Source organism: Megalobrama amblycephala, linkage group LG14 (genome assembly GCF_018812025.1).
Source record: "Megalobrama amblycephala isolate DHTTF-2021 linkage group LG14, ASM1881202v1, whole genome shotgun sequence".
NCBI classification, from domain to species: Eukaryota; Metazoa; Chordata; class Actinopteri; order Cypriniformes; family Xenocyprididae; genus Megalobrama; species Megalobrama amblycephala.
In genome coordinates, this window is record NC_063057.1 from 17,750,924 (window position 1) to 17,776,877 (window position 25,954).

General features: G+C 38.8%; 2 protein-coding genes across 4 annotated transcripts in view; one reads left to right on the forward strand and one right to left on the reverse strand.

The window, feature by feature from the left end:
* ints13 (integrator complex subunit 13) overlaps positions 1-25,954 on the forward strand; it is a 37,359-nt gene that overhangs the window by 8,016 nt on the left and 3,389 nt on the right. For 2 of the 3 annotated variants that reach the window (XM_048156085.1, XM_048156087.1), the window contains exons 9-15: positions 178-270; positions 346-435; positions 588-766; positions 1,094-1,258; positions 1,714-1,868; positions 4,103-4,333; positions 4,480-4,619. In XM_048156085.1, the coding sequence (XP_048012042.1) occupies positions 178-270; positions 346-435; positions 588-766; positions 1,094-1,258; positions 1,714-1,868; positions 4,103-4,333; positions 4,480-4,619 (1,053 nt within the window). Of the gene's footprint in view, positions 1-177; positions 271-345; positions 436-587; positions 767-1,093; positions 1,259-1,713; positions 1,869-4,102; positions 4,334-4,479; positions 4,620-5,119; positions 5,256-5,348; positions 5,611-25,954 lie in introns of those variants that run through there. The other variant, XM_048156086.1, reaches the window with a different exon arrangement.
* Positions 9,798-24,834, reverse strand: rassf8b (Ras association domain family member 8b). The gene is made up of 5 exons (XM_048156096.1): positions 24,524-24,834; positions 15,343-15,525; positions 13,632-14,530; positions 12,454-12,583; positions 9,798-12,313 (listed from the first exon to the last, which is right to left on the reverse strand). Exons 2-5 carry the CDS (start codon positions 15,452-15,454, stop codon positions 12,192-12,194), a joined length of 1,263 nt encoding a protein of 420 aa, XP_048012053.1. The 5' UTR covers positions 15,455-15,525; positions 24,524-24,834; the 3' UTR covers positions 9,798-12,191.

The following is a 25,954-nucleotide window of genomic DNA, read 5'->3' on the forward strand; positions in this document are numbered from 1 at the left end:
TGGGGTATTTTGAGCTGAAACTTCACAGACACATTCAGGAGACACCTTAGACTTATATTACATCTTGTGAAAAAGCATTCTTGGGCACCTTTAAAAATTAAATTCTGTAAATTCATGTTCTAAATCTGATATTGTTTCGTGGATTGTCACTTATGTTTCTGTTTATCTGATGTGTAGGTGATTTGCACATGGCCGGCAGCACCAGCAGAGATAGTGGGCTGAAGGAAACGGTCACACTCAAATGGTGCACTCCCCGCACCAACAGTGTAGGTGAGTGGAACTCTGGGAAATGTTTTCCTCTTTCTTCCACATGACAAATTCGTTCAATTTTTTCTTTTTTTGCAGAACTGCATTACTGCACAGGGGCTTATCGTATTTCTCCAGTAGACGTTAACAGCCGGCCATCTTCCTGCCTTACCAACTTCCTGTTGAATGGTGTGTGTGCACAAGCCCTCTGCCCCATCATGCATTTTTTTCTTACTGAATATAGTTTCACTCATAAATATTTTTTATAACAGAAAGAGAAAGATGAAACCATTGATATACATTTTTATTGTATATTTTCCTTTTGTCTGGGGTCTTCCCAGGTCGATCTGTGCTACTAGAGCAGCCCCGCAAGTCAGGGTCAAAGGTCATCAGTCACATGTTAAGCAGCCATGGAGGAGAAATCTTTCTGCATGTCCTGAACAGCACACGCTCCACATTGGAGGACCCTCCCTCCATCAGCGAGGGTTGCGGTGGCCGAGTGACCGACTACCGCATCACTGTAAGCTCAGCAAGCACTGACCGTCTGACTTGTGCTGCATTCACATCATTTAGTGATTTACCATAATTACGAGTTTCCAGCTTGTAAAAACCATGTACGTCTTTGCCAAAGTTGTAAATACAACTTGCTTTATAAACTAACAACTAAAATGCCAGAAGCTTCAACTTCAGTTCACAACAGCAAAGCCTCAAATGAATCCAATTGTGTTGGAATCCAATTAACACCTCAGTTAATTACAAAAAATTGCGAATATGCAGAATTGTTAAGGGATACATTATATTTCCTGCATGTGGCTGCAGAGTAAACCTTGTTAATATCTCTCTTCAGGACTTCGGTGAGTTTATGCGTGAGAATCGCCTGACTCCGTTCCCAGACTCAATGGTAGATGCAGCAGGCAGAGCTCCAGTAGAGAGAGCCAAATCTCAACTAGAACGACAAACACGATACTGGCCAATGATCATCTCCCAGACTACCATCTTCAACATGCAGGCGGTGAGCCATCTAAAGCCATCGGTGGTTCTCAACCAGGGAGCAGGGGTCCACTAGGGGCCTCAGCAAACTTCCAAGGGGGTTGCAGGATGACTTAAAATTGTATATATTATTATTATTATTATTAATAAAATGAATAATATAACATTTAATGTATTAATATAGCCATTAATATTATTATTATTAATATATTTTAATTTTATCCAACTTAAAATGTTTAAATAACAAACAAAATCAACTGAACAAAAACAACTGAAGTTTATTTTTTAGAAAAAAAACAGGGGGTGGGGGCTTTGAATATTTTTTGGACAGTGGGTGTCCAAAAGTCAAGTCAAAAAGATTTATAAGCAAATCCTGTTTTGAAGAATTTTTGGATCGTTTTTACTATCCATATTGTGTATATGATCTGTGTGTGTGTTTTCTTGGGTATTGTGGTCATCTTTGTTTGTATATTCCAGGTGGTACCATTAGCTAACCTCATAGTGAAGGACACTTTAACAGATGAAGATGTGCTTACCTGTCAGAAGACCGTCTATAATCTTGTTGATATGGAGAGGAAGAGTGACCCTTTACCCATTTCAACCGTGGGCTCCAGAGGAAAAGGACCCAAACGGTGAGAATATCACATTAGGTTTTGATTTGTCCTGTGGTGTGGCTCTTTTACAAAACCTAGTGAGCTGCCTTTACCATCTACTACCTAAATAGTCAGCTGCCTTCTAAGCATGTTAACCGAAATTAGGGCTGCACGATATATCGAAATTATCGTAATATCGCAAATGTACATATCGTGATATGCATATCGCAATGGCATGCAATATATGAATGATTTTAACAACAAAAATAACTAATCGTCCACCCCTAGTTTCAGGTGTTTTTGTTTACCTGGATGTTCTTGATGTTAAAGCTGCAGTCCGCAACTTTTTTTGTGTTAAAAATTTACAAAAATTATATAATGAGAATATACAACATGAATCCATTTTCCAAACCGTGTTTTTGTCTTATCCTGAATCATTATGGTACACTTATAATAAGTGTTTATATTCGGACTATTTCAGACCGGACTGGTAGGACTCGCCGCAGAGTATCACAGTAACTGCGTGACTCGCCATAGACAAACCAAGCGGCAACCTCCCCCTTTCTCTCGTGAAGCCAATACGGAAGTAACTTAAACTGCGATTCATCGACTGGCCGCTAGGGACAGGCTCCAAAAGAGAGCAGAATCTCATAGAGTCCCATGTTAAATTGGCCAAGTTTATAGCAGAAAAAAACATGTTTACAAGTTGGTTCAAATTGTGGTTTTGGTCTATACTGCTATTTTTGCCCTTCATGACAACTCTGAGGGGGGTGAATTTTTTTTTATAACTTATCCGTTTAAATTATATTAAGCCTTAAAGTTCTGCATAATTAAGGGCGTGGTCACTTGAGTGACAGGTAGATTGCGCTGCTGTCTGTGAGCCGTCATGTTACCTCAGCTGCCGCTGCATTTGGCATCTCAGCCGTATTTGTGCTCGATTATTTTATACAATTATAAAATATGGCTTGCTGCATAATATTCGAGACTGATGTGTGTCTGTGTAGATGTGCATGCATGCGGAAGAAACAGAACACGCGTTGTTGGATCGTGGCATTGACTAAAAGTTTTGGTTGTGAGATTTACTACAATGACAATGGCGGGAGGATATCAAAATCCGACAGCACTGCTTGGATATTATAACTAAAACTGCTGCACTATTTTGAAAAAAATATACTTTGGACACAGGCTCATTTGTTTGTTAGATACGATCGTATACAGTTTTACAACATAAACGCTGCTCAGATTGCATCCTTTCTTGAAGAACGATGACAGAGAGCAGATCATTCAGAAGAAATGTGACATGTTTTTTTGTTTTGCAATGGACACTCATATTTTACCCAAGTGCCACAGATTGGATTCATCTCGCGATCTCTATTTCATTATAAAGGTATGAAGTCCCATTTGATTTTCCGTGTTGTTATTTGCACAACCAACAGTAACGTTACTGGTGTTGGAGGATCTATATCTTAAAAAACACCGTAGATTGACAGTAAACCTTTAGAACGTTCTGATGATAAAACTTATCTTCATTAATATTTTAGATCGTATCTAAGATAGATAGGTAGCTCCTTTGCTGCTAACATGGTCACGTCGAGCTAGGCGGGCGTGGTTTCAGCAACCAGTCATATCAGCTCAAACCACCTCCCCGCCTCTTTGCCCATTTTCAGTTATCCGGGAGTGACGTGCGGTGACGCGCAGCTAAGATGGCCGCGGCCTCATTTACGCGTTAAAACTGCTGTTCAGAAATCTATGGGTGACGTCACGGACGCTACGTCCATATTTTTTTACAGTCTATGAGACAAACACGGAGAAAAGTAGCTCCGGCTAGAATATTCCTCCGCAAGACGCGTGCAGTTTTGTTTATTAAACACTAGAGGGCCAAAAGTCGCGGACAGCAGCTTTAAGATTTAGGTTGATATAACTATACTTTGCACCTTGACATAGTTTTTTTTAGCCTGAATTAGATTTAATTAGATCAGAAGAATATTTTAGTATGATCATTACATGTATAAATGTGTTTTTTTTTGTTTTGTTTTTTAATAGCTAATAAAAATAGCATTTCTCTATGGAAATGTTATATCGAAAGATAAATCGTTATCGCAATGCTCAACACTATCGCATATCGCATATTTTCCCAGTATCGTGCAGCCCTAACCGAAATTAGGCAGCTCACTTCATTTTGAAACGGCGTGTGTGTGCATAAACATTCAAAAAGTTTTAATAGTGAATACATGTTTACCATGTATGTTGATGCTGATGTTTCATGTATATAGTGATGAGCAGTATCGGATCATGTGGAATGAGTTGGAGACGTTAGTAAAGACTCATGTGGGCACCAGTGAGCGGCACCAACGTGTGCTGGATTGTATCAGTGCTTGCCGGAGCAAACCACCCGAGGAGGAAGAAAGGAAAAAAAGGGGAAGGAAGAGAGAGGACAAAGAGGACAAAACTGAGAAAAATGGCAAGGACACAGAGGAGAAGGGCTGGACTGCAGACTCTGAGAGGTTAGTGTTAATGGACAAGATGCTGATGTTCACATTTACATCTGTCAAGCCTCTGCTGTTTGTAGATTGATGACCGGGGATTTTGCTTTCTTCATTAATCTCCTGATATGTGTGTTTCTGATGTATATGTCCTTTTTCTCCTACAGGCTGAAGGGGGTAATGGAGCGAGAGAAGGACGAACAGAGCGAATGTGAAATCATCAAAGATTCACCGGACTCACCAGAGCCCCTAAACAAGAAACCACGTTTAGCTACCGAGGAGCAGCAGCCACCGGAGAAATCTAAAGGTTCACTTTTATGTTTTTTTTTTTTGTTGTTTTTTTTTTTTTTGTGTAATCAATCAATCAATCAATCAATCAATCAAAAGTCCTTTTAAGAATTAAACATATCATAGTGAACAGACTTTTGGTGAATCTCAAATGCTCAAGAATGCATTGCGACTTTCAATCTAAAAGCCCTAAACCTAGCTTTACAAGATACTCTTGGGCAATGTGAGATGTTCTGATAATAGAATACATAGACACACGTTGATGGACCTTTGTGTGGACCTTCATGATGTTTTTAACATCCTTTAACGAAAGGATGCTACATCATCGGCTCAGTCAAGTTACTTGTACTGCACGGCATCAATTTTATGGTCAGAGTTAGCAGCTACAAGCCAAGTCAGAAAGATCATCATCCAAAGTGAATGAAAAGGCAAGTCACAATGTGGCAATATGAGGTACAGCAGCCAATCAGATCTAAGATGAGTAGAAACAGCTGTCAAACATGGTCTCTTGTTTTGCAGGTCCTGTGTCTCTACTCACCCTTTGGACCAACAGAATAACTCAAGCCAACTCCAGGAAGCATCAGGAGTTTGCAGGAAGATTGAGTTCAGTGAATAACAAGGTTGAACTTTATCAACATCTGAAAGAAGAAAATGGGTGTGTTGACCTCATTGTTTGTCTCACTGTGTACCCTGTGATCACATTAATCAGTCACTTTGTGTTTAACACTCACTGTGTTTTCTTTATTAGGATGGATGTTCATGAGAATGGAAAAGCCACCAGATGATGTGTGGAACACGCCTCTTCTCATCTCTGCAGGATCATTGATTTGTTGAGAGGATGTGATGTGACCTTTGGCATGATATCAAATGTTGTTTTTGCCAGGATGCTGGTTTTGTGCCAGACAAAGACGAGTAAGGCAATGTTTTATAAGGACACAGTTTTTATATGCTTTAGTTTGTACAAAGAATCTGAAATATTCTGAAACAGAATAATAAAACTTGTAAACGGTGTTAGTCCATGTTTGTATTTTGTGTGTGTGTGGATGTAAATGTACTGTTTAATGTTAATTTTCTTTATCCTGGTTCATTTACCTTCCTTTGTATTTCATGGATGTTCAGAAAGAATAACTACCTACCTCTGTAAATAGGATATGTCCTGTCCCAAATGACACCCTCAGTCCCAGTGGTCCTCATCCAAGTGGTCATTTCTACTGCCAAAAGTTCATTTGTCCACATGGAGGCACTCTTGAGCACCCGTTGGAACTGTAAAATGGTCTCATGGACTTCATAGGTCTTGTCCTAAATGGCACACTTCATTTGCAGTTGCTTTCTTACAGACTCACAGTTGCCCCTGTGTGGCCCCTGATTTTCAACAATATCTAGTGGTGGTCGATTTCAAAACTGCTTCGACGCTTTATGAATCTTTTGTTTCGAATCAGTGGTTCGGAGCGCCAAAGTCATGTGATTTCAGTAAACGAGGCTTTGTTGCGTCATAAGTGTTTCGAAATTTCGGAACAAAAGATTCATAAAGCTTCATGAAGCAGTGTTTTGAAATCAGCCATCAATAGATATTGTTGAATAAAGTCGTTATTTAGTTTTTTTTGCCACACAAAAAGTATTCTCATCGCTTGAAAATATTAAGGTTGAACCACTGTAGTCACATGAACTGTTTTAAATATGTTTTTAGTAGCTTTCTGGGCATCTACAAGTGTTAATTATCTTGCTGTGAATGCAGGCCTCACTGAGCCATTGGATTTGATCAAAAATATCTTAATTTGTCTTCTGAAGATTAACGAAGGTCTTACGGGTGTGGAACGACATGAGGGTGAGTAATAAATGACAGAATTTTAATTCTTGGGTGAACTAACCCTTTAACTCCACAAAACCGTAGGGTGTCCAATTTGTCTTTTTAGGTTTCAGAAGGGTGCTCACGGCAGCCCTTATGTGTGCCCTCTATGTGCTCTTCTACTGTTCTGCCCTGCTGTCAAAGTGGCATTATGTCACGAAATCCAGACTCTGAGGAAGACCACAAGGGCTTAGGGTGCCTTTTTGGACAGGGCCATTGACATCCAGTTAAAACTCCTTATCAAGGACGCCATTTGGGACCGGGTCTAAATGGAGTCTCAGCCACCTGCTCACAAGGCAGTTTGATGAAAATTGTACACTCAAATGGCAAAAAATGCTAAAAACTGCCAGTTTGATTTGCTATATGCTGTGCAAAGTTTTATAAAAAAAAAAATAGTAGCAAGAAAACTTTGTTTGCAGTTATGTCAGCAACATTGTATTTTTGCATGGATGAAAACACTTGTTGTGGGATCATCTTTCACCTACTTTTTTCACCTAGATCACGTCTTAAAAAAGGCTCCAAAATGTGTGTTTACTGGATGTGAAAGCCTGGATGTGTTTTGACTCAGTAATGCACGGAAACAGGAATCTAGCCAAGTACGGAGGAAGTTAGTGTCAAGTTTTCTGTCTCCAGTGAGGATGAGGCATCGAGTGTTGATGTATGCGATCCTAATGCTTGCTGTCATACTCTGTGCACATATTGAATAGAGGTGAAAGTGATTGTTTGTGCGGGGATTGGTTCCTGGCATGCAGTGCTCCTTTTCTCAGCAGATCTCTCCACCTCTGCAATGGAGAAGTCATTGGATTTGAGTGAAATCCATCTAATAGGGCAAAATAACTAGCCCATGCTACTCTCTGCATTCACAGTGTCTGCAGCTTAGACTTCTGCTGGGAAGAAGCCATCAGGGAAATCAAGGTGTTTGAACTCAGTCAGGTCTTTAACCAGCTGGATCCCCTCATTAAGCTGAGACTGGGATTGTTCTGATATTTTTAGGACCAGCTTTGTGGACACTTTTTGTAACTTGCCAGGCTGAATGAATTTCTAAAGGCTAAACATAAAAAAAATCTGTTCATCAGATTCTTAAAGTGGCGATGTAATAGAAGTAGCAACATATCTTTTCTTTACGTATTGTGACATACATCCGAGTGATACAGAGTATAGAAAAAAATATACAGTTGGGAATTGCTTCTGTCCATTGGTTGTTGATTGGATGGAGACAGTCTAGCATACGTTGAGTGATATTTTGATTAAAAATTAAGAGGTCGAAAAAAGAGTGATCTTCAGTGAAACTGAATCTGTTTAAGCCCTGCCCCTTTCTTACAGTTACTTGCAAGCTTGCCTCCATCCAATAAACAAATGATGGACAGAACCTCCAATTAGGCAAGTCCCCATCCACTTTTTCTTTACAAGATGTAAAATAAGTCTCTGATGTCCCTAGAGTGTGTATGTGAAGTTTTAGCTCATTTTTTATAGCATGTTAAATTTGTCACTTTTTGAGGGTGAGCAAAAATGCTGTTTTTGTGTGTGTCCCTTTAAATGCAAATGAGCTGCTGCTCTCAAGAAGAGGGCGGAGTTTCAAAAACTCATGTTAGCACATAGTGTTAGCAGTGCCGAAGACTCACTGAAAATGTCAGAAACTTTTATGTTTTTATGTTCAAACCAGAGAGACTCAAGAAGAAGTGACAGCATGTAGAATGCAGCAAGATGCTTCTTAATGGTTAATTGATGAATTTATGTAGCTGATGTGGAGATAACTATCTTAAAGGTGCCCTAGATTATGTTTTTAAAAGATTTAATATAAGTCTAAGGTGTCCCCTGAATGTGTCTGTTAAGTTTTAGCTCAAAATACCCCATAGATTTTTTTTTTATTAATTTCTTTAACTGCCCATTTTGGGGCATCATTATAAATGCGCCGATTTTATGCTGCGGCCCCTTTAAATCACGTGCTCTCCGCCCACAGAGCTTGCGACTGCCTTGAACAGTGCCTTAACAAAGTTTACACAGCTAATATAACCCTCAAAATGGATCTTTACAAAGTGTTCGTCATGCATGCGTCGGATTATGTGAGTATTGTATACTGTTATATTGTTTACTTCTGATTTTGAATGAGTTTGATAGTGCTCTGTGGCTAACGGCTAATGCTACACTGTTGGAGAGATTTATAAAGAATGAAGTTGTGTTTATGCATTATACAGACTGCAAGTGTTTTAAAATGAAATGAAACGACGGCTCTCTTGTCTCCATGAATACAGTAATAACCGATGGTAACTTTAACCACATTTAACAGTACATTAGCAACATGCTAACGAAACATTTAGAAAGACAGTTTACAAATATCAGTAAAAATATCACGCTATCATGGATCATGTCAGTTATTATTGCTCCATCTGCCATTTTTCGCTATTGTTCTTGCTTGCTTACCTAGTCTGATTTGGTTGTGCACATCCAGACGTTAATACTGGCTGCCCTTGTCTAATGCCTTTTATAATGTTGGAAACGTGGGCTGGCATATGCAAATATTGGGGGCGTACACCCCGGCTGTTACGTAACAGTCGGTGTTATGTTGAGATTCGCCTGTTCTTCGGAGGTCTTTTAAACAAATGAGATTTATATAAGAAGGAGGAAACAGTGGAGTTTGAGACTCACTGTATGTCATTTCCATGTACTGAACTTTTGTTATTTAACTAGGCCAAGATAAATTCAATTTTTCATTCGAGGGCACCTTTAAAGTCATCGATTAGCATAATCTGTCATGATAATCTATAAATTATGGTTATAACTTATGTTGGCATCTTGCTTTTATGACATGCTATTGCATTTATGCTATGTACTGTATTGCAATAACATGGCCTCACCCCTTTGTTGAGTGTTCTCAGGGCGGGGTTAATGTAAATTTTAGGGTTAGTGATGTCACCAACCTGGGAAGAAGCTCGGTGTTGTCCCTACCAGCCATTTGTTGTAGTCCTTATTATTTAAAAGAAAATATCTCGCTTTGCTTTCAACTTTGAGTGTCCTAACTTTGCAGATGTTGTTTGTGCTCTAACAGCAACATTACACACTAATTAAGTTAAAAAAAAAAAGTGAAATCAGAATCAACCACCCCTTTAATAATCCACTTCACTCAGACATTCAATATGGAAGAAAGGATCTGTCCATACTTCCGTTACATTGCGACTTTGGAAATTGGTTGTCTGGGACAATGGTCAGTTGTAAAGTTTCATGGTCATTATACAAAAATATCTCACCACAGAATACTGCGATTGACCGGCTGTGTAATAATTACGCTAAACACACATGTACATAACATACAAGTTCTAGGTTGTAAAAAAAAAAAGACGCAATAAACAGCAATGCTCTATTCTAAATTTATTTTGGATTTTACAATGTTACTGCATCTGTTCCACTGATGGCATAAATAGTTTATGCTGCTTGATAAACATGTCACCATAAATCATTTTAATGTGTTTTCCAGGCATTTGACACATCTCAAGAATGAAATAGTTTAATTAACACAATTTGTTAAAAATAGAGCTGAATAGAAGTGCAGTTGCCCAAAGGGATTTTGGTACTGCATTAAAGGTCAAAACTTGTGATCCAGAGATATCAAACCATGATGCCATTTGATCTGAACTATCATCTGACCTTAATGTTATTTTAGTCACACCTGTGTGCATAGCAGCAGGTGATAGAATACACACACCTTTAATTTTTAATGCACACACATCAGTCCCAAACCTCAAGCCTGTTACAATTGAACAGATATTTATACGGGCATTTAGCACAGTCCATGTTACACCTTAATACAACCCCGTTGAGTATTATACCTGTATTAAGTGCCATAGGTGAATCCTCAGGCCTCTCACACAAGGTTAAAACTGAACGTCAGTGCATGCAGCCTAACAATGCTAAAAATAAAAACATTTAGTTTATTTTAGCTGTTAAGAGAGTTTTGTGCAATTTTTTTTTTCCTCCATGTTAAAAATAGTCATCTTTGCTACTTATTGATATGTTGCTATATGCTATTTACACTTTTTTTTTTTATAAAGGCATGCGTCTCAAACATTCCCCTCGTCACACAGAGATGGTTCAAGTCATGCGGCATTCAGACAGCCGAATGCTCTTTTGCAGGTCATACGAGCACCAGTTCTGTGTGAAATCAACATACAACTGCTCCAAAAATAAAATATCCAAATGTAGAAGCAGATGGATTTTGTTTTGAACGTATAGATGCCTTAACATGATGTGCAAGGCTTTAAACCAAAAGAGATAAAACAATTTAGTAATCCATGGACATCACGTTAAAATACAACATTAATGCCAAAATAGTGGTTTTTTTTGAAAAAATAAAATAAAATCAGTTTAATTAGTTTATAAAAATATCAAAACAAATCCAGAAGCTACTACAGCAAATCTAAATGAGCAATTCCTTGTACACACTTCCAAGAGCCTCCTTGCTTATGTCCACAATAAATGTAAACATAAATTATAGTCATTCTGCATCTGTGTGAATGTGGTTTAAAGGGAAGCAGGTGCTACTATAGTTAAACATTCACAAAAAAAATAAAATAAAAAATAATAATAATAATGTCATCAACAAAATAGTTTTGGAGCTGCTTCCCTTTGCATATACGCACAATTACAAATCTCTACATTCATGACATCCAGAACACTTTGGTTTGATCTGAAATAAAATATAGTACTGAAAACTAGTAAAAACACTAAAGTTTAGTTTAAAATATATGCAACTAGTGTGATTTTTGCTAGTATGTGGATAGTATCTTAGTGAGATCAGCTAAATAAAAAATAAAACTAAATATTCAGTGTCAGAAATAAAATGCATTTATTGGCCAAAAAGGTTCACTGGCAGAACACATTGATCTAGACCAGTCATTAGAATAACTTGTGCGTAACTACATTGTTCTGTACTTGCATAATTTAAAAGGCTGCTTTTTTTAATTAAGCTGTTCAGCACAAAATCAGGTTGCTTCATTTTAAAAGGTAACAAATTTCACTTGTCACAAGCTGTTTTCATGCAAAAACACCTCTCTTCCTCACCCTCACGCTATTTTAAAATATCGCATGCACCTTTTCCTGATTAGTGCGATCAAACGCAGAAAATGATTCTTCAGCTTTTAAGATTTCTGTAAAATTCCACAGCAGATGTTTTGGCCAATAAAGTGCAAACTAAGGCGAAACCCCACCTCTTTCTATAAGCTTGCATCACAACTATGAGCCATAAAATATAAACTGCATAATTTATCATCCTCAACAATCTCTTTCCATCTCCCTAAAATTCCTGCGGCTTGCATATCACGTTGAGTGCGAGGTTTACCTGGAGATTCAGACACATTCTAGAAATTAATCTAACTTTTGCACCAGAAGGTCGATGAATTGAACGTAGGCTGAGGCAGGATGTATTCTGTCTCTTTTTCTGTACGAGTTTAGTAGTTGCCTTGTTCAATACGTGTTCAAAGCCTTACTGCCTTTTGGGTCCAGAGAAAGTTAGCTTACATTCAGCTGGAGATGTCTTTGTAGGATTTGGAGAAAGCACTGATTGGGTTGGATTAGTCAAACAGCCATTAATGGGAAGGAATCTTCACTGCGAACATGCTCACTGCTTATTTTCTGTAGAGTGAACAACAGATACCCCTATATTTCCAGGGAGTGTGATCTGGCCAAAGAATCAGTGATGCGGAGTCATGTGGGAAATGCAGACTGCGTTTAGATGTTGATGCCAGTGCAAAATCAGACATAGATGCCTTCAGGGTTAAAGGTCGTGTTCAGGGGGCTCTGCAGAACCCGCAGGTCAGCGGGAAGTTGTCGGGTTGATCCAAGCCGCTTCAGAGATCCAGACTGATTTTCTGACTCTACAGACAAAACAAAGGGGGACTTTACTTAAAGAGTATACTTTAAAGTTGACACATAGAGTTTAAAGATATACGTTATAGGTTCGTTACATTTGATTTACAAAAATCAAGAAAAGAACAGAATATTTCTGTGTTTATACCTGTGTTAGCTTCCTCCTCATTGGGGTCTGCTGGTAGAACTGTTACTTTGGTGCCAGTCTGTTGAATAAACTGTTGAAGGTTTACCTGCCTCAGCTCCTTGGTTAACTGTTCCAGCTCCTGCTCTCTCTCCTAAATCAAAAAATGAAAAGTTAAAGAATCTAACATCTAAAATAGAAAATCAAATCAAATGTGTTTCCTTATACCATGTTCTCACTTTTTAAAAAAGAGGGAAGCCAAAAGAGTGTGCTCCAAAAGACATCCATCTCATTTGTTACCACGATAGTCCAGAGAATTTAGTGCTCTAAATACAAGTGTATCTGTGTTATGTAAACTGTACTAGAACATATCCTACTCCTTCACTTCATCTGTAAGCTCTGGCAAAGATCAATTACATAACATCTGTGACCACTACCCTCCACCCCCACCCTGCTCCCTAACATTCTGCAAAGCCGATTAGTTGCATTGTTGGAACTTAAGGCCAAAGAGTCCAAAACAAAGCAGCTGTAGCTCACTAGGTTTCAGCAGAGCCATGCTTCTACTGCATGAAACAAAGTACTAGTGATTGTTTTGCTATTCGTTAGTACTTTGCTTCAGAGGCTGTCGTCACACTTAGTATGAGTACTTTGGGTTAACTACCAAAACTTTATATGCACAGAAAGGCACTTGAGTTCATCTGCCTCTGATGCACTGCAAGAGATGCAAAGACACAGTGAGCACCAAGGAGATAAGCAGCTGTGATAAAGGTGTCCTATCCTGCTCCGGGAGGGCCAATGACCTGCAGAGTTTAGCTCCAACCTGCCTTAACACACATGCCTGAAAGTTTCTAGTGATCCTGAAGACCTTGATTAACTGGTTCAGATGTGTTAGGATTGGAGCTAAACTCTGCAGGATAGTGGTCCTCCAGGAGCAGGATTAGGCACCCCTCAGATATGAGAAATACATTTCTGAAAAAGAAAAATCCACAATTTAATCTTTGCATGCTCCCCAGTTTATCAGCTGCGATTTAGGACAAATTGCTTTCATACCAACTGCGATCCATACTTGCAACCTAGGGATTTGGTTTACTGTTGTGCACCCCAAAAGCTCTAGTGTGAAAGCAACCTCAATCAGAAAGCCAGCAATCAGGCTTTTAACTGTTAGTGTAAGAGAATTGTTATCTTCCTTTAGGTGATCTCACCTGTAGCCTAATGTTTGACTGCCCAAGTGAGAGCTCCACAGCTCTGCAGCTGCTCTCCAGTCTTGCAGCCTGCTGCACCTGCATGTCCAGCTCGGCACGAGCCTTGTCCAGTCGTGACCGTACCTCCATTTCATCTGCTAGTCGCGTCTCCATCAGCTCTTGTTGTAGGCGCTCTGCCTCCAGTCCTGCCTCCATGCACTGAATACGAGCCAGGTACTCTCCCAGCTGCTCCTCGCACTCTTGTACACGGCTACGCAGTTCCTGCAGCTGCTCGCGCAGTTGCCTCTCGTTGTCCTGCTCAATCTGCAGCTCATTCTCCCAGAATTCATGCTCCTTCATCTCCGCCTCATTCCTGCGGACCTGCTGCTCTAGTTCGACCAACTCCTCTTCTTCTTCCTCCGTCAATTGCTGCTGCAACTCAGTCTCGCAGCGTTGCAGTTTCTGCTCTAGGACGCGCAGCTTGTCTTTCTGCAACTGCACCAGGCGGGACAGCTCCTGTGTAGGTGCCGGTGTGCTGCTGCGGTTTGTGTTCACCGTTCTCTGCTTGGTCTCACCCTCACGACTCTTCCCGAAGATGTCACGTAACCCCTTGGCACCACCGGTGAAAGTGAGGGACTTGCGTTTTGGTTCACGGCGTTTGAGGGAACGATCGTTGGCTGTGGGCCGGAGCTTTGCCATTGGTGGGAGACTTTGGCGGTATAGGCTGCGCTCAGGGGCTCTTGCAGAGGTTTCCGAGGTGGGGCGCTCGCTCAGAGAAGGGCCTGTACGTTGAAGCACTAACTGCACATCACTAGCATACTGACCCCACTTATTCAGAGAAACCACAGGATTCTCATGGGGTGCCAGGTGCCTCTCTGTCTCACGCCATTTTTCAATCAGTGTGTAGCGACCAGTCCGCCCTGCAATATAATACTTTTAAATTATCAATGATTTTTCAAATACTGATACATTTTCTCTGTATCTGCCAACTGTAACTTCTAGTTTCAGTTCAAGATGAAGTGTATCATTTCTGCACCAGTAGCATCATCCAATATAAATTGCAAACATAATTATTGTATTCAAACATGTTTCCAACATTTCCCCCATTGGTTGAGCCAGTGTTGCAGTGTTAGGCTTAACTGGGATGTTTAAACAAACACAGCATTGTTTGTTAGCGGATCCACAGCCTTTACACTCTAGGGAAATCGGCCTATGAATGGCTTACATATAGTTGTCTTTGTATATTAAGCTGGGATAGGAGAAGGTATTTTAATAGACGACAAAATGCACACTTTAACTTTTAATCAAACTGTGTATGGCTAAACAGAGAAGCTCTAAAGCTCTAAAAACATGGTGACACAAAGATTTAACTTTCCAAAGGAAATTCATCTGACATTCACCAGGCGCCTCAGTGGAACAGAGATTGTACTTATTCATGAAATAATGGAATAAGACACAGTCTCGATTTTTTTCCAGTATAGGGCGATAGGGTCGAACTCTAAGACTAGAAGGGACAATACTGCTTTTCACTCTTCCAATCTCTGATCTCTATGAGGGCTTGTTGTCAAGGAGACAACCATAGAGTTATGTTGTGTGAAAAACAGAGGAAAGGAGGAACAAAGGAGGCAGGAGCTTGGAAGGGAACATACAAAAACTGGGAAAGGATTTCTTTTAAAAATGGTGCCATTGTGGTACATTTACAAGTTATTCACAAACAAATTTAGTGTCTCACCTATTGCTTGGGCCAAAGCGATCACAACCTCTTGACATGTGGTGACCTCTGTGACCCCGCAGACGATACGCTGCACTCCATCCACCCATACCTTCAGCTCCATGCCTCTCATCTGGATGATGTCATTCCTCACTTCTGCAGACACCCGTTACAAGCTCTCTGGTCTGCATGCTGCCCTTATCGCTGTGCGTTAGACAAAATAAATGTTTGTGGTGATTCCACTTATTTAAGAAATGATTTAACCATAAACACCCCCTCTTTGTCACTGGAACCATCTTCAATAACAGTAACAGTTGATTCTTTAATATACTCAATATTGTAAGTCTGGCAGATAATATCTTTTGTTCCCATTGTAGACAGAGGGTTTGGGTGCTGAAGTGCTAAGTTTTACTCTCAGTTTGCAAATCAGTTTTCTCTTACTGCATTGTGGTTTGGCGATTAATGTTATCCTGTTGTTCTCTTAAGGATTGCCAGTTACTGACATCTCATTTTTATTTTTGATTCACTGCGAAACTACTCCAATTTATTTTGCCTGACTTCAGTAAATTTTATTTTTTATTGATTTTACTAATAGTGATTAATTTGTATAAATTTAAAGCTGCTGTCCTTAAGTTTTGCCTCTTTGTCGCCATCTCTGTTTGAAACCTGCAATTGCAGTTATATGCAGAATTATTATCTTTATGTGCATTGTGCATCGGCACAACTCTTCAGTGCGGATGAATCTAATGTTTGGTGTCAGTCATCACATCGGTGTGGATACTGTACTTCGGGATCACAGATTCTACATCTTGGAAGTGTGACCAAAATAAGAATTTTCACCGGAAAATGTCTGAACAAGTAAGTAACATGTCTGCCACTTTTGTTTTGACCAACTGAGGGAAAAAAAGCATTAGGCCTACAATAAATTGCTCTGACAATGGTGATTAAATCTAAGGAAAGCTTAGCCTGGATCACGTCAAACCGTGCAAATTATTATTACTGTTATACTTTGTTCTCAAATTGTTAATGTTAACAACATCAGCATTGTGTGACTATGTATTTAGTGTGTATTAGCATTACCAGTAGATTTCAATTTCTGTGGCCACTCCGCAGTCTGAAGTCTTTTGCTTTTGACTACAGGTGAATCTTGTCACTGATGATTGTCATTTGGACCTTTCTGGATTAAAATCCACCATCAAAATAAGTTTAAGTATTCCAGCTGCTGTGAGAAAAGGCTATAAATGATCCGTCACATGCCATATAGTCTACTAGTTGGGACTCCATCCTTTCTGTTTACAGATGTGACGTACTGACGCAAAGACCCACCAGTACCAATTTTATTATAAAACATTCTTACAAGCTTGCTGTTGTGAATCGGGCTAAGGTAAGGAGATAGTTTTGAACACTCGCTGGTTATGTACTTGCTGATTTTGGATCATTTTTAACCAAAAAAAGTTACAAACTGCAGCTTTAATTATATGCATCAATACTGTGTATAGTTAAAAAAAGCTAATAGTTGGAAAAAAACGTTTAACTTCCCCCAATGTAGAGCACTATTAACTTAAGTAATTTTGATGAAACCTCTCGGATTTCATAAAAAATATCATAATTTGTGTTCCGAAGATGAACGAAGGTGTGGAACGACCTGATCGTGAGTAATTAATGACAGAATTTTTCATTTTTGGGTGAACTAACCCTTTAAGACCGCCACATTAAAAGATCAATTAAAACAAAGCATATGTTAACACAAACACCATAGATAATCTATGCTTAAAACATCCTAATTCAGCTTTGTTCCATCTTCTTTGTTATTTGAGCTATGTTGTGCGAGTTTTGTTTACGGAAAATCACTGGTAAGGAAAGCATTGGTCTACTCTAAACTGATGCCTGTGGCAGTATAGCACTGAGTGATGAGAGTGATTTATTTAGCTGTGAACCGCTCAAGCTGAAGAACTGGTCCAAACAGGCCTGTGTGAACACTATAGATGGTGCCCACTCCCATGAGACACACTCATAAAGGATAAGTGAGATGAGCTGTATACCCTTGACAGGTAATAAGTCTTTCAGTGTGTGTGTTGTGAAGAGAGAAAGTCCTCTGTTTGTCTCTCATTCTGTCTGTCTCTGAGTGTTTGGGCTGCTGAAATCTGAAGAGGCCTCTGTTGATGCGCAGTGGGCAATATCTTGATATGCCATCTCACACCCAGCTGATATCTATGATGGATACCCGTGCCTGCATAGTGCGACCAGTATGTCAACACTACACAAATACAGCTGCAGCAAACCCCTAACCCCAAGTATTAAATTCCAGCATGTAAAAAAGTACCTACAATTATCAAAAAAGAAAAAATGTTGATTAAATGGAGGCAGATCTGAACATGAACTTGCAGTCAATTGTAAGGTGCTGAGTTTAAGAGAACTGAATGATTGATATGTCGCCAAAGAGAAATCTATCGTTTCAATGAAAGATTGAGTTATGACAATTTGATTAGAAATTACCAGCTATGAATAGTTCACAATAAGACTGAATTTAGAAAATAGCACAAAATAATCCCAAACTAAATGAGGGATTCAAGCAATAATATCATAGAGACTTAGAGGGTTGGGCTCTTTTGACTTGGCCCAGTAAGCAACCACCTATAGCAACCACAAGGTACACCCTAGCAACCACCTTGAAATGCACTTAAAATCTTAGCAACCACCCACAACACAAAAGTTTTTGCATGGGCAAGAACCACTCACATCTAGTCTCATCTAGTTATAATTCCATCCTGGTATGCGTTTTGATACTCTGACATAATATTTTAATCAGTCTCTCATGGGCAGAGACATCGGGCCAAGAAGGTACGTAACGTAATCATTCGCTTCTGCTTCAGAAATCTCTCATAGGCTTGTTAATACAAAGTTCAGTCCCACCAGCATACAGTTATGTAGTGTTGGTTTCATGTATGTTTCAACCACTGTGCTAAAGCCCTACCCCCAACAGTATTAGGTGTCAGCTGCAGAATGTGTGTTTAACTGTATATACATGAGTGATACAGGCATCTGCGCCAGACTAGCTTTGGCTTCGCGACCTGGGGCTAAATTTAACAAACTCAAGGATTTGGCGGCGCCTTGAATGTAAGGTGCAGCCAAGACAGCCGCTAAAGGAGACGTAAAGCGCCTAAACTCACATTCCAGTTGACTCGCACGTCTGACGTCCATAAACACAGATCAGTATAGCACATATGGCTGGATCCAACAGTAACCCGGTCTCAGCATGCTGCGTTCTCACATGCTCTGTCAAGTCAATGTTGTTCATCCATTCTCGCTTTACTAACTCTGTTGAATGTAACAGTCAAATGTTTATAAATCTAGTCAGGGTAGCTGTCATATTTAAGCTGACACAAATGAAAACAAAGCTCTGAGTGTTGGCAGTACAGTCCTTTTAATATGCTTTTCTGTTGTCTCGGTCCTGTAATCAGCAAAACGTTCAAATGTTTTTTTTAAAGACAGTTTGTTCCGCTGACTAGTATTTCAGTTGCTGTGATTCGTGGAGTTTTATATATAGCACGTGAAAACCTCCTTTAGGAACGGTGTGTTTGGACTGTAGTGGGGTTTTCTAACAAGGGTCCAGGCAAACACAAAGGTCTGCTGGAGAGACGCCCACCCCTGCAGGCCTCACAGCATGACTGGACACAAACAATCCATCTCCATGGAGATGCTTTTGCAGTTTTGTGAATCTCTCACATGGCCGGCTGTGACCGGCCTGGGAACTAACAAACACCAGCAATTAAGGAACAATCTCTTTATTTTAACTTTTGTTCGTGTCCCACTGTATAACTTTGCCCTGTCAGGGGTTCACAGCTGAACAACGCACCAATGAGTCACGAACTGATGCTGAATTTAAGCCATTTAAAATAAAATTGTTTGTCAGTACAGCCTCTGTTAAGGATGAGAAACCCTGAGTAAGATTCATTAACTCAAAGTAACTTTAGTCTGAGGTGAATACTTCACAGTAAGTGGCTCTATCACACACAATGCGGGGGAGGGGATGCTGGACAATTCTGCTTTTAAGCGAGAGAGAGTTCAATCTTATTTCAATCCTCCTTTGTTATTCATTGTTAAATTATATGAGAACTATGTTTGAGCAGGAAAACACTTTGTGAGAAGTCGCTGCACTTTGCCATAAAAAAATAAAAAAAACTCGCCACACTCGAAAAAATACTGGGTTGTTTCAGCTCATGTTTGGGTCAGATATGGACAAACCCAACCATTGGTTTTAAAAATGTAAAAATTCAAACCAACGGTTGGGTTTGTCCATATTTGACCCAAACAATCCAGCATTTTTAGAGTGCACCATAATGCCAGGGTGTTGTAGTTGTTGTCAGTGCACTGCTATATGGTTGCAAAGGTGTTTGGAGTGGTTTTTGTGTTTCTATGCAGTTAGGGCGTTCTGTTTCAGTGAAGTCACCAGAGTCCATCTTTAAGTCTGTCTGATATGCTGACCCTTAGATATGACTGGTGTCCTTCCCTAAATGCAAATCACCCTTTTCATCTACCACCAGTCTGACCACTTCGATAAGTAATAGCACACCTCTAATTAACACAATCTGAGGCATCACTTGTTGTTTAGGACTAATACTGAAGTTTACTACCAAGATCAAATTATAATTTAGTTTTGATGCAAATGCTAGCCTCTGTATACAGCCAAAAGCATAACCTTTCAAAGTATAACAGCCATGGCAGTGTTGCCACTTTTCGGACAAACTTATTTATAAGTTTTTTTGCAAAAAATATGCAAGCTGAACATACAGAGTATGAGTGGCTGCAAGCGTGCGGTACATGCATACTATGCTGATGCTGACATTTTCCTCACATGCACTGTATAGCAAACATGTAAAAGTATACCGAAGTATACTTTTGGCTTTTAAAGGTCCCGTTTTTTGTGGTTTTTTTGAAGCTTTGATTGTGTTTATAGTGTGCAATATAACATGTGTTCATGTTTCGCATGTAAAAAAAACACAATATTTTTCACATAATTTACTTATCTGTATACCGCTGTTTCCACTGTCATAAAAACGGGCTGATGACTTCCTTGTTCTATGAAGTCCCTCCTTCAGAAATACGTAACGAGTTCTGATTGTGCCAGCGGTTCCTGTGTTGTGATTCGACAGCAGCTTAGCGCACCTTGCCCGGAAAAGTCACGCCTCTTACCATAACGTGGAGATGCATGCGCTCAGTGTTATTGTAAACATGTCTTTAATTTTACCCTATCAATTTGAGCCGGAATCAGACCCGGTGATTGGACTGCGGGATGAAAATAACAGCGTTTCGACGACATGGCGACAAACACACTCTACAAACGCAACTCTTGTGTATTCCTGTGGGCGGAGGTTAGTCAAAAAACTGTTTTAGTGACGTCATTAAAGAAGGAAGTAGAGGGATGTAGTCCAAACTGGCCGTTCGACTTCTGTTAAATAAAATATCTCACTTGGCATTGAACTTTGAGCTTTAAAATTTTACAGATTTTATTTATACTCTAACAACAACATTACACACTAACTAAAGTTTGAAACATGGGATCACGAAGAACGGGACCTTTAAGATTAAAGGGTTAGTTCACCCAAAAATGAAAATTCTGTCATTAATTACTCACCCTCATGTAGGTCCTCATGTTCGTTCATCTTCGAAACACAAATTAAGATATTTTTCATAAAATCCAATTGCTCAGTGGGGCCTCCATTGCCAGCAAGTTAATTAAACAAGATATAAATAGTTCATGTGAATACAGTGGTTAAACCTTAATGTTATGAAGCAACATACTATTTTTTTTTTTTTTTGCGCCAAAATAACTATTTAACAATATCTAGTGATGGGTGTTCTAGTGAAGAGTTCTGCAGTTCATGAAGCTTTACAAATCTTTTGTTTCAAATCAATAGTTCGGAGCATGAATCAAATTGCCAATGGTGAACCATTGAAATTTCGAATAACTTATGGTGCAACGAAGCCTTGTGTACTGAAATCACGTGACTTTGGCAGTTTGATACGAGATCCAAACCGAAACAAAAGATTCGTAAAGCTTTGAAGCTTCGTGAAGCAGAGTTTTGAAATCGCCCATCACTAGATATTGTTGAATAAAGTCATTATTTTGTTTTGTTTTTTGGTGCACAAAAAGTATTCTCGTCGCTTCATAATATTAAGGTTGAACCACTGTAGTCACATGAACTGTTTTAAATATGTCTTTAGTTAATTATCTTGCTGGCAATGGAGCCTCACTGAGCCATCAGATTTCATCAAAAATATTTTAATTTGTGTTCTGAAGATGAATGAAGGTCTTACGGGTGTGGAATGACATGAGGGTGAGTAATAAATGACAGAATTTTCATTTTTTCAAGGGTTTGGAAAAACAACCAACTCTAAATCTGAGCTATAATAACAGCGATGCATTAGCAAGCACCAATAATTAGTTGACTAGTAAAATAAATACTGGTTAATGAATGCAATGTGCCATTAAGAAAACAAAGAAACAAGAGAACAAAAGGCGATTTTCTCTGTTTCTCTGTCATTGTTTTCCTCTTGCACAGCAGACAAATCCCTTCATTTCCTTGAGTTGGTCAGTGTGGGTTCAAAAGAGGGAAGTGAACTGTCTGTGACCTGTGACACTCTTATTAGAAACCAGCAGGGATATTTTAATTATCTATAGTTTTTGAGAGCGTCGTTAAACTCTAAACTTCATTCATACAGTCCTGTGATTACACACATACTGTATGCATACTGTATGCACAGACATATATATATGTGTGTGTAATAAATGATGTGTAGAACTTTGGGGATGCTCCAATTTTGTGGAAATCTGTGGTTGCGGATCACGTCTTTCTACTAAATCATCAAAAGATTAGAACAGCCTTCTGCAGCCTACTCAGATCCTGATCTGCATTGCCATGCATTTATTCATGATATTACATGTACATCTCTCAGCACAGTTCCATCTCACTACATCTCTACTGTTACTCCGCCTTCTGCTCTCTCAGCTTTCCTTCGCTTCTTCTCTGTGCGCTGGAGTTATTTAGCACTTTCATGTACAGCAATCCACAATCAGCAGATCTGATCAGTGGGTGTTTGATGAGCCAGCTGTTGTCATATAAGATTGTGTGTAATAATAGGCCAAGGCACGTGTAATTGGTTGTGAGTGAGTCAGTTCTATGAATGAGGCATGTGTAAACAGATCTACGAGTGAGCGAGGCAGAGGAAGGTGGTGTCTGAAAAAATGCACATACAAATCCGATGTTTGCACAATATCCTGTCTACTAAGATGACTCCATCTGGTCTATTTTTGATGGGTCTTGCGCTGCCTGCTGCAACTGAAGCAGTGGTACATTAGTTCATGCTAAAAAAATGTACAAAATAAAAGTCAACTTATGATTCAGTTTCACAACATAGTCATTAAATATTCACATGGTTATCACTAAAGCTCATTTGAATTTGTTACAGATCAGACGTTATGGTGCCTTTGGAGTTTGGAGTTTAGGACCTTTTTCCCTAACTGTTTTAATATAAGGGCATCCTTTGGTTTCGCACACAGCCAAAGTGTCTTTAAGCAAACAAGCTCTCTGAAGTTTGGGGGGTGAAGCATAAAAGGGTTATTATACTTTTTAGTCAAATTTTAGCAAGAGTGGACATGTAGAAATTGTAAAACTTATGCTGATGAACCTCAAAAAATTCAAACCAGCTGAAAAGAGCATTATCTTAATCACAAAGGCAACAGTTTGGACTCTACTGTATATTCTTGTGCTAGTTCTGATGGTCGGTTTATGTAATCAAGCCACCTTAATATAAACATTCCTATCTATTAATAAGAGTGCATATAACTTTACAGTTTGAGGTCATAGTTTGATCATAACTTCAAATAATAAGCAACATAATATAATGCTTAAATTGACAGTTCAATCAAAAATGAAGATTCTGTCATCATTTACTATCTAGCTTATTTTTTAACTTAAGAATGGGTGCGGCCATTTTAAAGTCAGCTGCTTGTAGTTGTTTTAGCTGTACAAAAGTAATAGTATTTATCATATTTTAATTTATTATCGGTATCATAAACACTATTCATAAACATTATTATTTTAGTTAATTACATATAGCATCTAATGATTTAGAAGTCTCAAACTTTCACAAAAAAACAGCTTTCTTTGGCATTAAAAAAGGTGGGTAATGATGAATAAATTATGACAGAATTTTAATTTTCGGGTTAACTCTCATTAAACAGATCATACATTTCAATAATTAGAATAGTCATTGATTCATATTGCAATGTACACTAACTACTTAATTTGATAAACATTACAAGTGATATTCTGTGGCTATTTAACCCACTTTTACTCCAGTGAAAAGCAATTTCGTAACACTTTACAATAAAGTTCATAAGTTAAACATTAGTTAATGTATTAACTAACATGAACCAACCATGAGCAATACATTTGTAACTGCATTTACTAATCTTTGTTAACATTAGTTAATGAAAATACAGTTGTTCAATGTTTGTTCATATTAGTTCACAGCGCATTAACTAATGTTAACAAGATTTTAATAATGTATTAGTAAATGTTGAAATTAACATTAACAAAGATTAATAAATACTCTATAAGTGCAGTTCATTATTAGTTCATGTTAACTAATGAACCTTATTGTAAAGTGTGTTACCGCAATTTCTGTATAGTACCTTATGGTAGCCTATATGAAAATACATAATAGAGGGGTATGTTGTCATATTAAATGGGGTAAGTGACAATGGACCCTCCCATTAAACAGCTTCAAAACCTTATAGATGCTCAGAGACAGTCATTGTGTCATCTTTGTAATGTCTAATAATGACTCGTTAATGAAAGTTAATATAAAGCCTCGGCTGAAGAGTAGTAATAATGTTTATGGGATGCAGTGGTGTTTGGGGCAGCAGGCCTGCTGCTGATCTGATGGAAAACACTGACCATCGTCCTGTCATTTAACCCGTTAAAACGCCTATCAGTAGATCTGGGCTGCTGATAAAGACCTGACATTGACTGCACGCAGTCTCGTGTCATGCGTCGGTTCTCCTGCGCGTTCATGTAACGCGTCCCGTCACAACTATCCTCATGAAAACACATTCAATACATGTCGCCCTTCTCTCGGGCTTCCCCGACGGTCCAAAACACGGTGCGGAGACGTTTATTTAAAATGATTTCCGTACCTGCGTGTGTCTGCAGTCCCGGACCGCCAAAATCCTCAGTGCGGGTCCACTTCGCCTCCCCAAAGCAGAACCGAGATTTAATCAAACGAGCTGGCTTTTCCTTTAATGTATCGTAAACACTCCTATCATTTGATGTCAGTAAATGCCGTCCGGTTGAGGTCCGTAAGGAGGGTCCGCTCGCTGAAGTTCAGTGTGGCCCGTTACATCAGCTGCAGCTCTGCTCTGCTCTCACGCGAGTAAATACAGTGAGCGCGAGCGGGACACCGCAAGGCATCATGGAGAAGCACTTTAAAGCTGCACAGCCCGCACTGAACAAGTGTGCTCAGTCTCTCTCACACACACACTGCATCCACTGCACATTAAGGGGTTATTTGGCAAACTCTGTCTGTAGAATTGTTAACGCTTTCACATCTTTCATTAAGTCATTAATCAAATGATAGGCTATATTTGTTAATTAGTGCTTTCAACATCCATTTATACATGTTTGATGTGCATTAATGACCTGTTAAGCATTATATAATGTTTAATATTTTTATTGTAATATATTTTTAAATTAATACATTTATCTGTTTATTGATATATAGTTAAAGGGTTAGTTCACCCAAAAATGTAAATTCTGTCATTAATTACTCACCCTTATGTCGTTCCACACCCGTAAGACCTTCGTTCATCTTCGGAACACAAATTAAGATATTTTTGTTGAAATCCGATGGCTCTGTGAGACCTGCATAGCCAGCAATGTCATTTCCTCTCTCAAGATCCATTAATGTATTAAATATTAATATTATAAATATAATATTAATATTATAAAGCGACTAGAATATTAAAAAAAAATAAAAAAAATAACGACTTATTTAGTGATGGCCGATTTCAAAACACTGCTTCATGAAGATTCGGAGCGTTATGAATCAGCGCGTCAAATCATGATTCGGATCGTGTGTCAAACTGCTAAAATCACGTGACTTTGGCGCTCCGAACCGCTGATTCGACACGCTGATTCATTATGCTCTGAAGCTTCCTGAAGCAGTGTTTTGAAATTGGCCATCACTATATAAGTCATTATTTTGTTTTTTTGGCGCACCAAAAATATTCTCGTCGCTTTATAATATTAATATTGAACCACTGTACTCACATGTCAGCAATTTAGATTTAAAAAAGCATTAAAACTTTATACACACATACATACACATGATATATACACATTGTAAAAAGTAATACGTTCTATCTACTCAATAAAAATGCAGCAACAGATTAAATGTAATATTATTAATTAAATTCAACATATAAGAATTGAGTTAGAATTAATCAAATGAATTCCTTAAGTCAATCATTTAAAATGTGTAAAATTAGCAAACACCATTACAAAAACCACAAACTGACATAAAAAGCAAAGAGTCAAACTGGCCAACTAAATGAAACACTGATCACCAT

Excerpts from the sequence above, each read along its gene's own strand:
- rassf8b (XM_048156096.1), bottom strand. The coding sequence starts at position 15,454 with ATGAGAGGCATGGAGCTGAAGGTATGGGTGGATGGAGTGCAGCGTATC. Across the intron at positions 12,584-13,631 it reads AGTCAAACATTAGGCTACAG|GAGAGAGAGCAGGAGCTGGA; the intron begins GTGAGATCACCT and ends TTTTTGATTTAG. Across the intron at positions 12,314-12,453 it reads TGAGGAGGAAGCTAACACAG|AGTCAGAAAATCAGTCTGGA; the intron begins GTATAAACACAG and ends TTTTGTCTGTAG.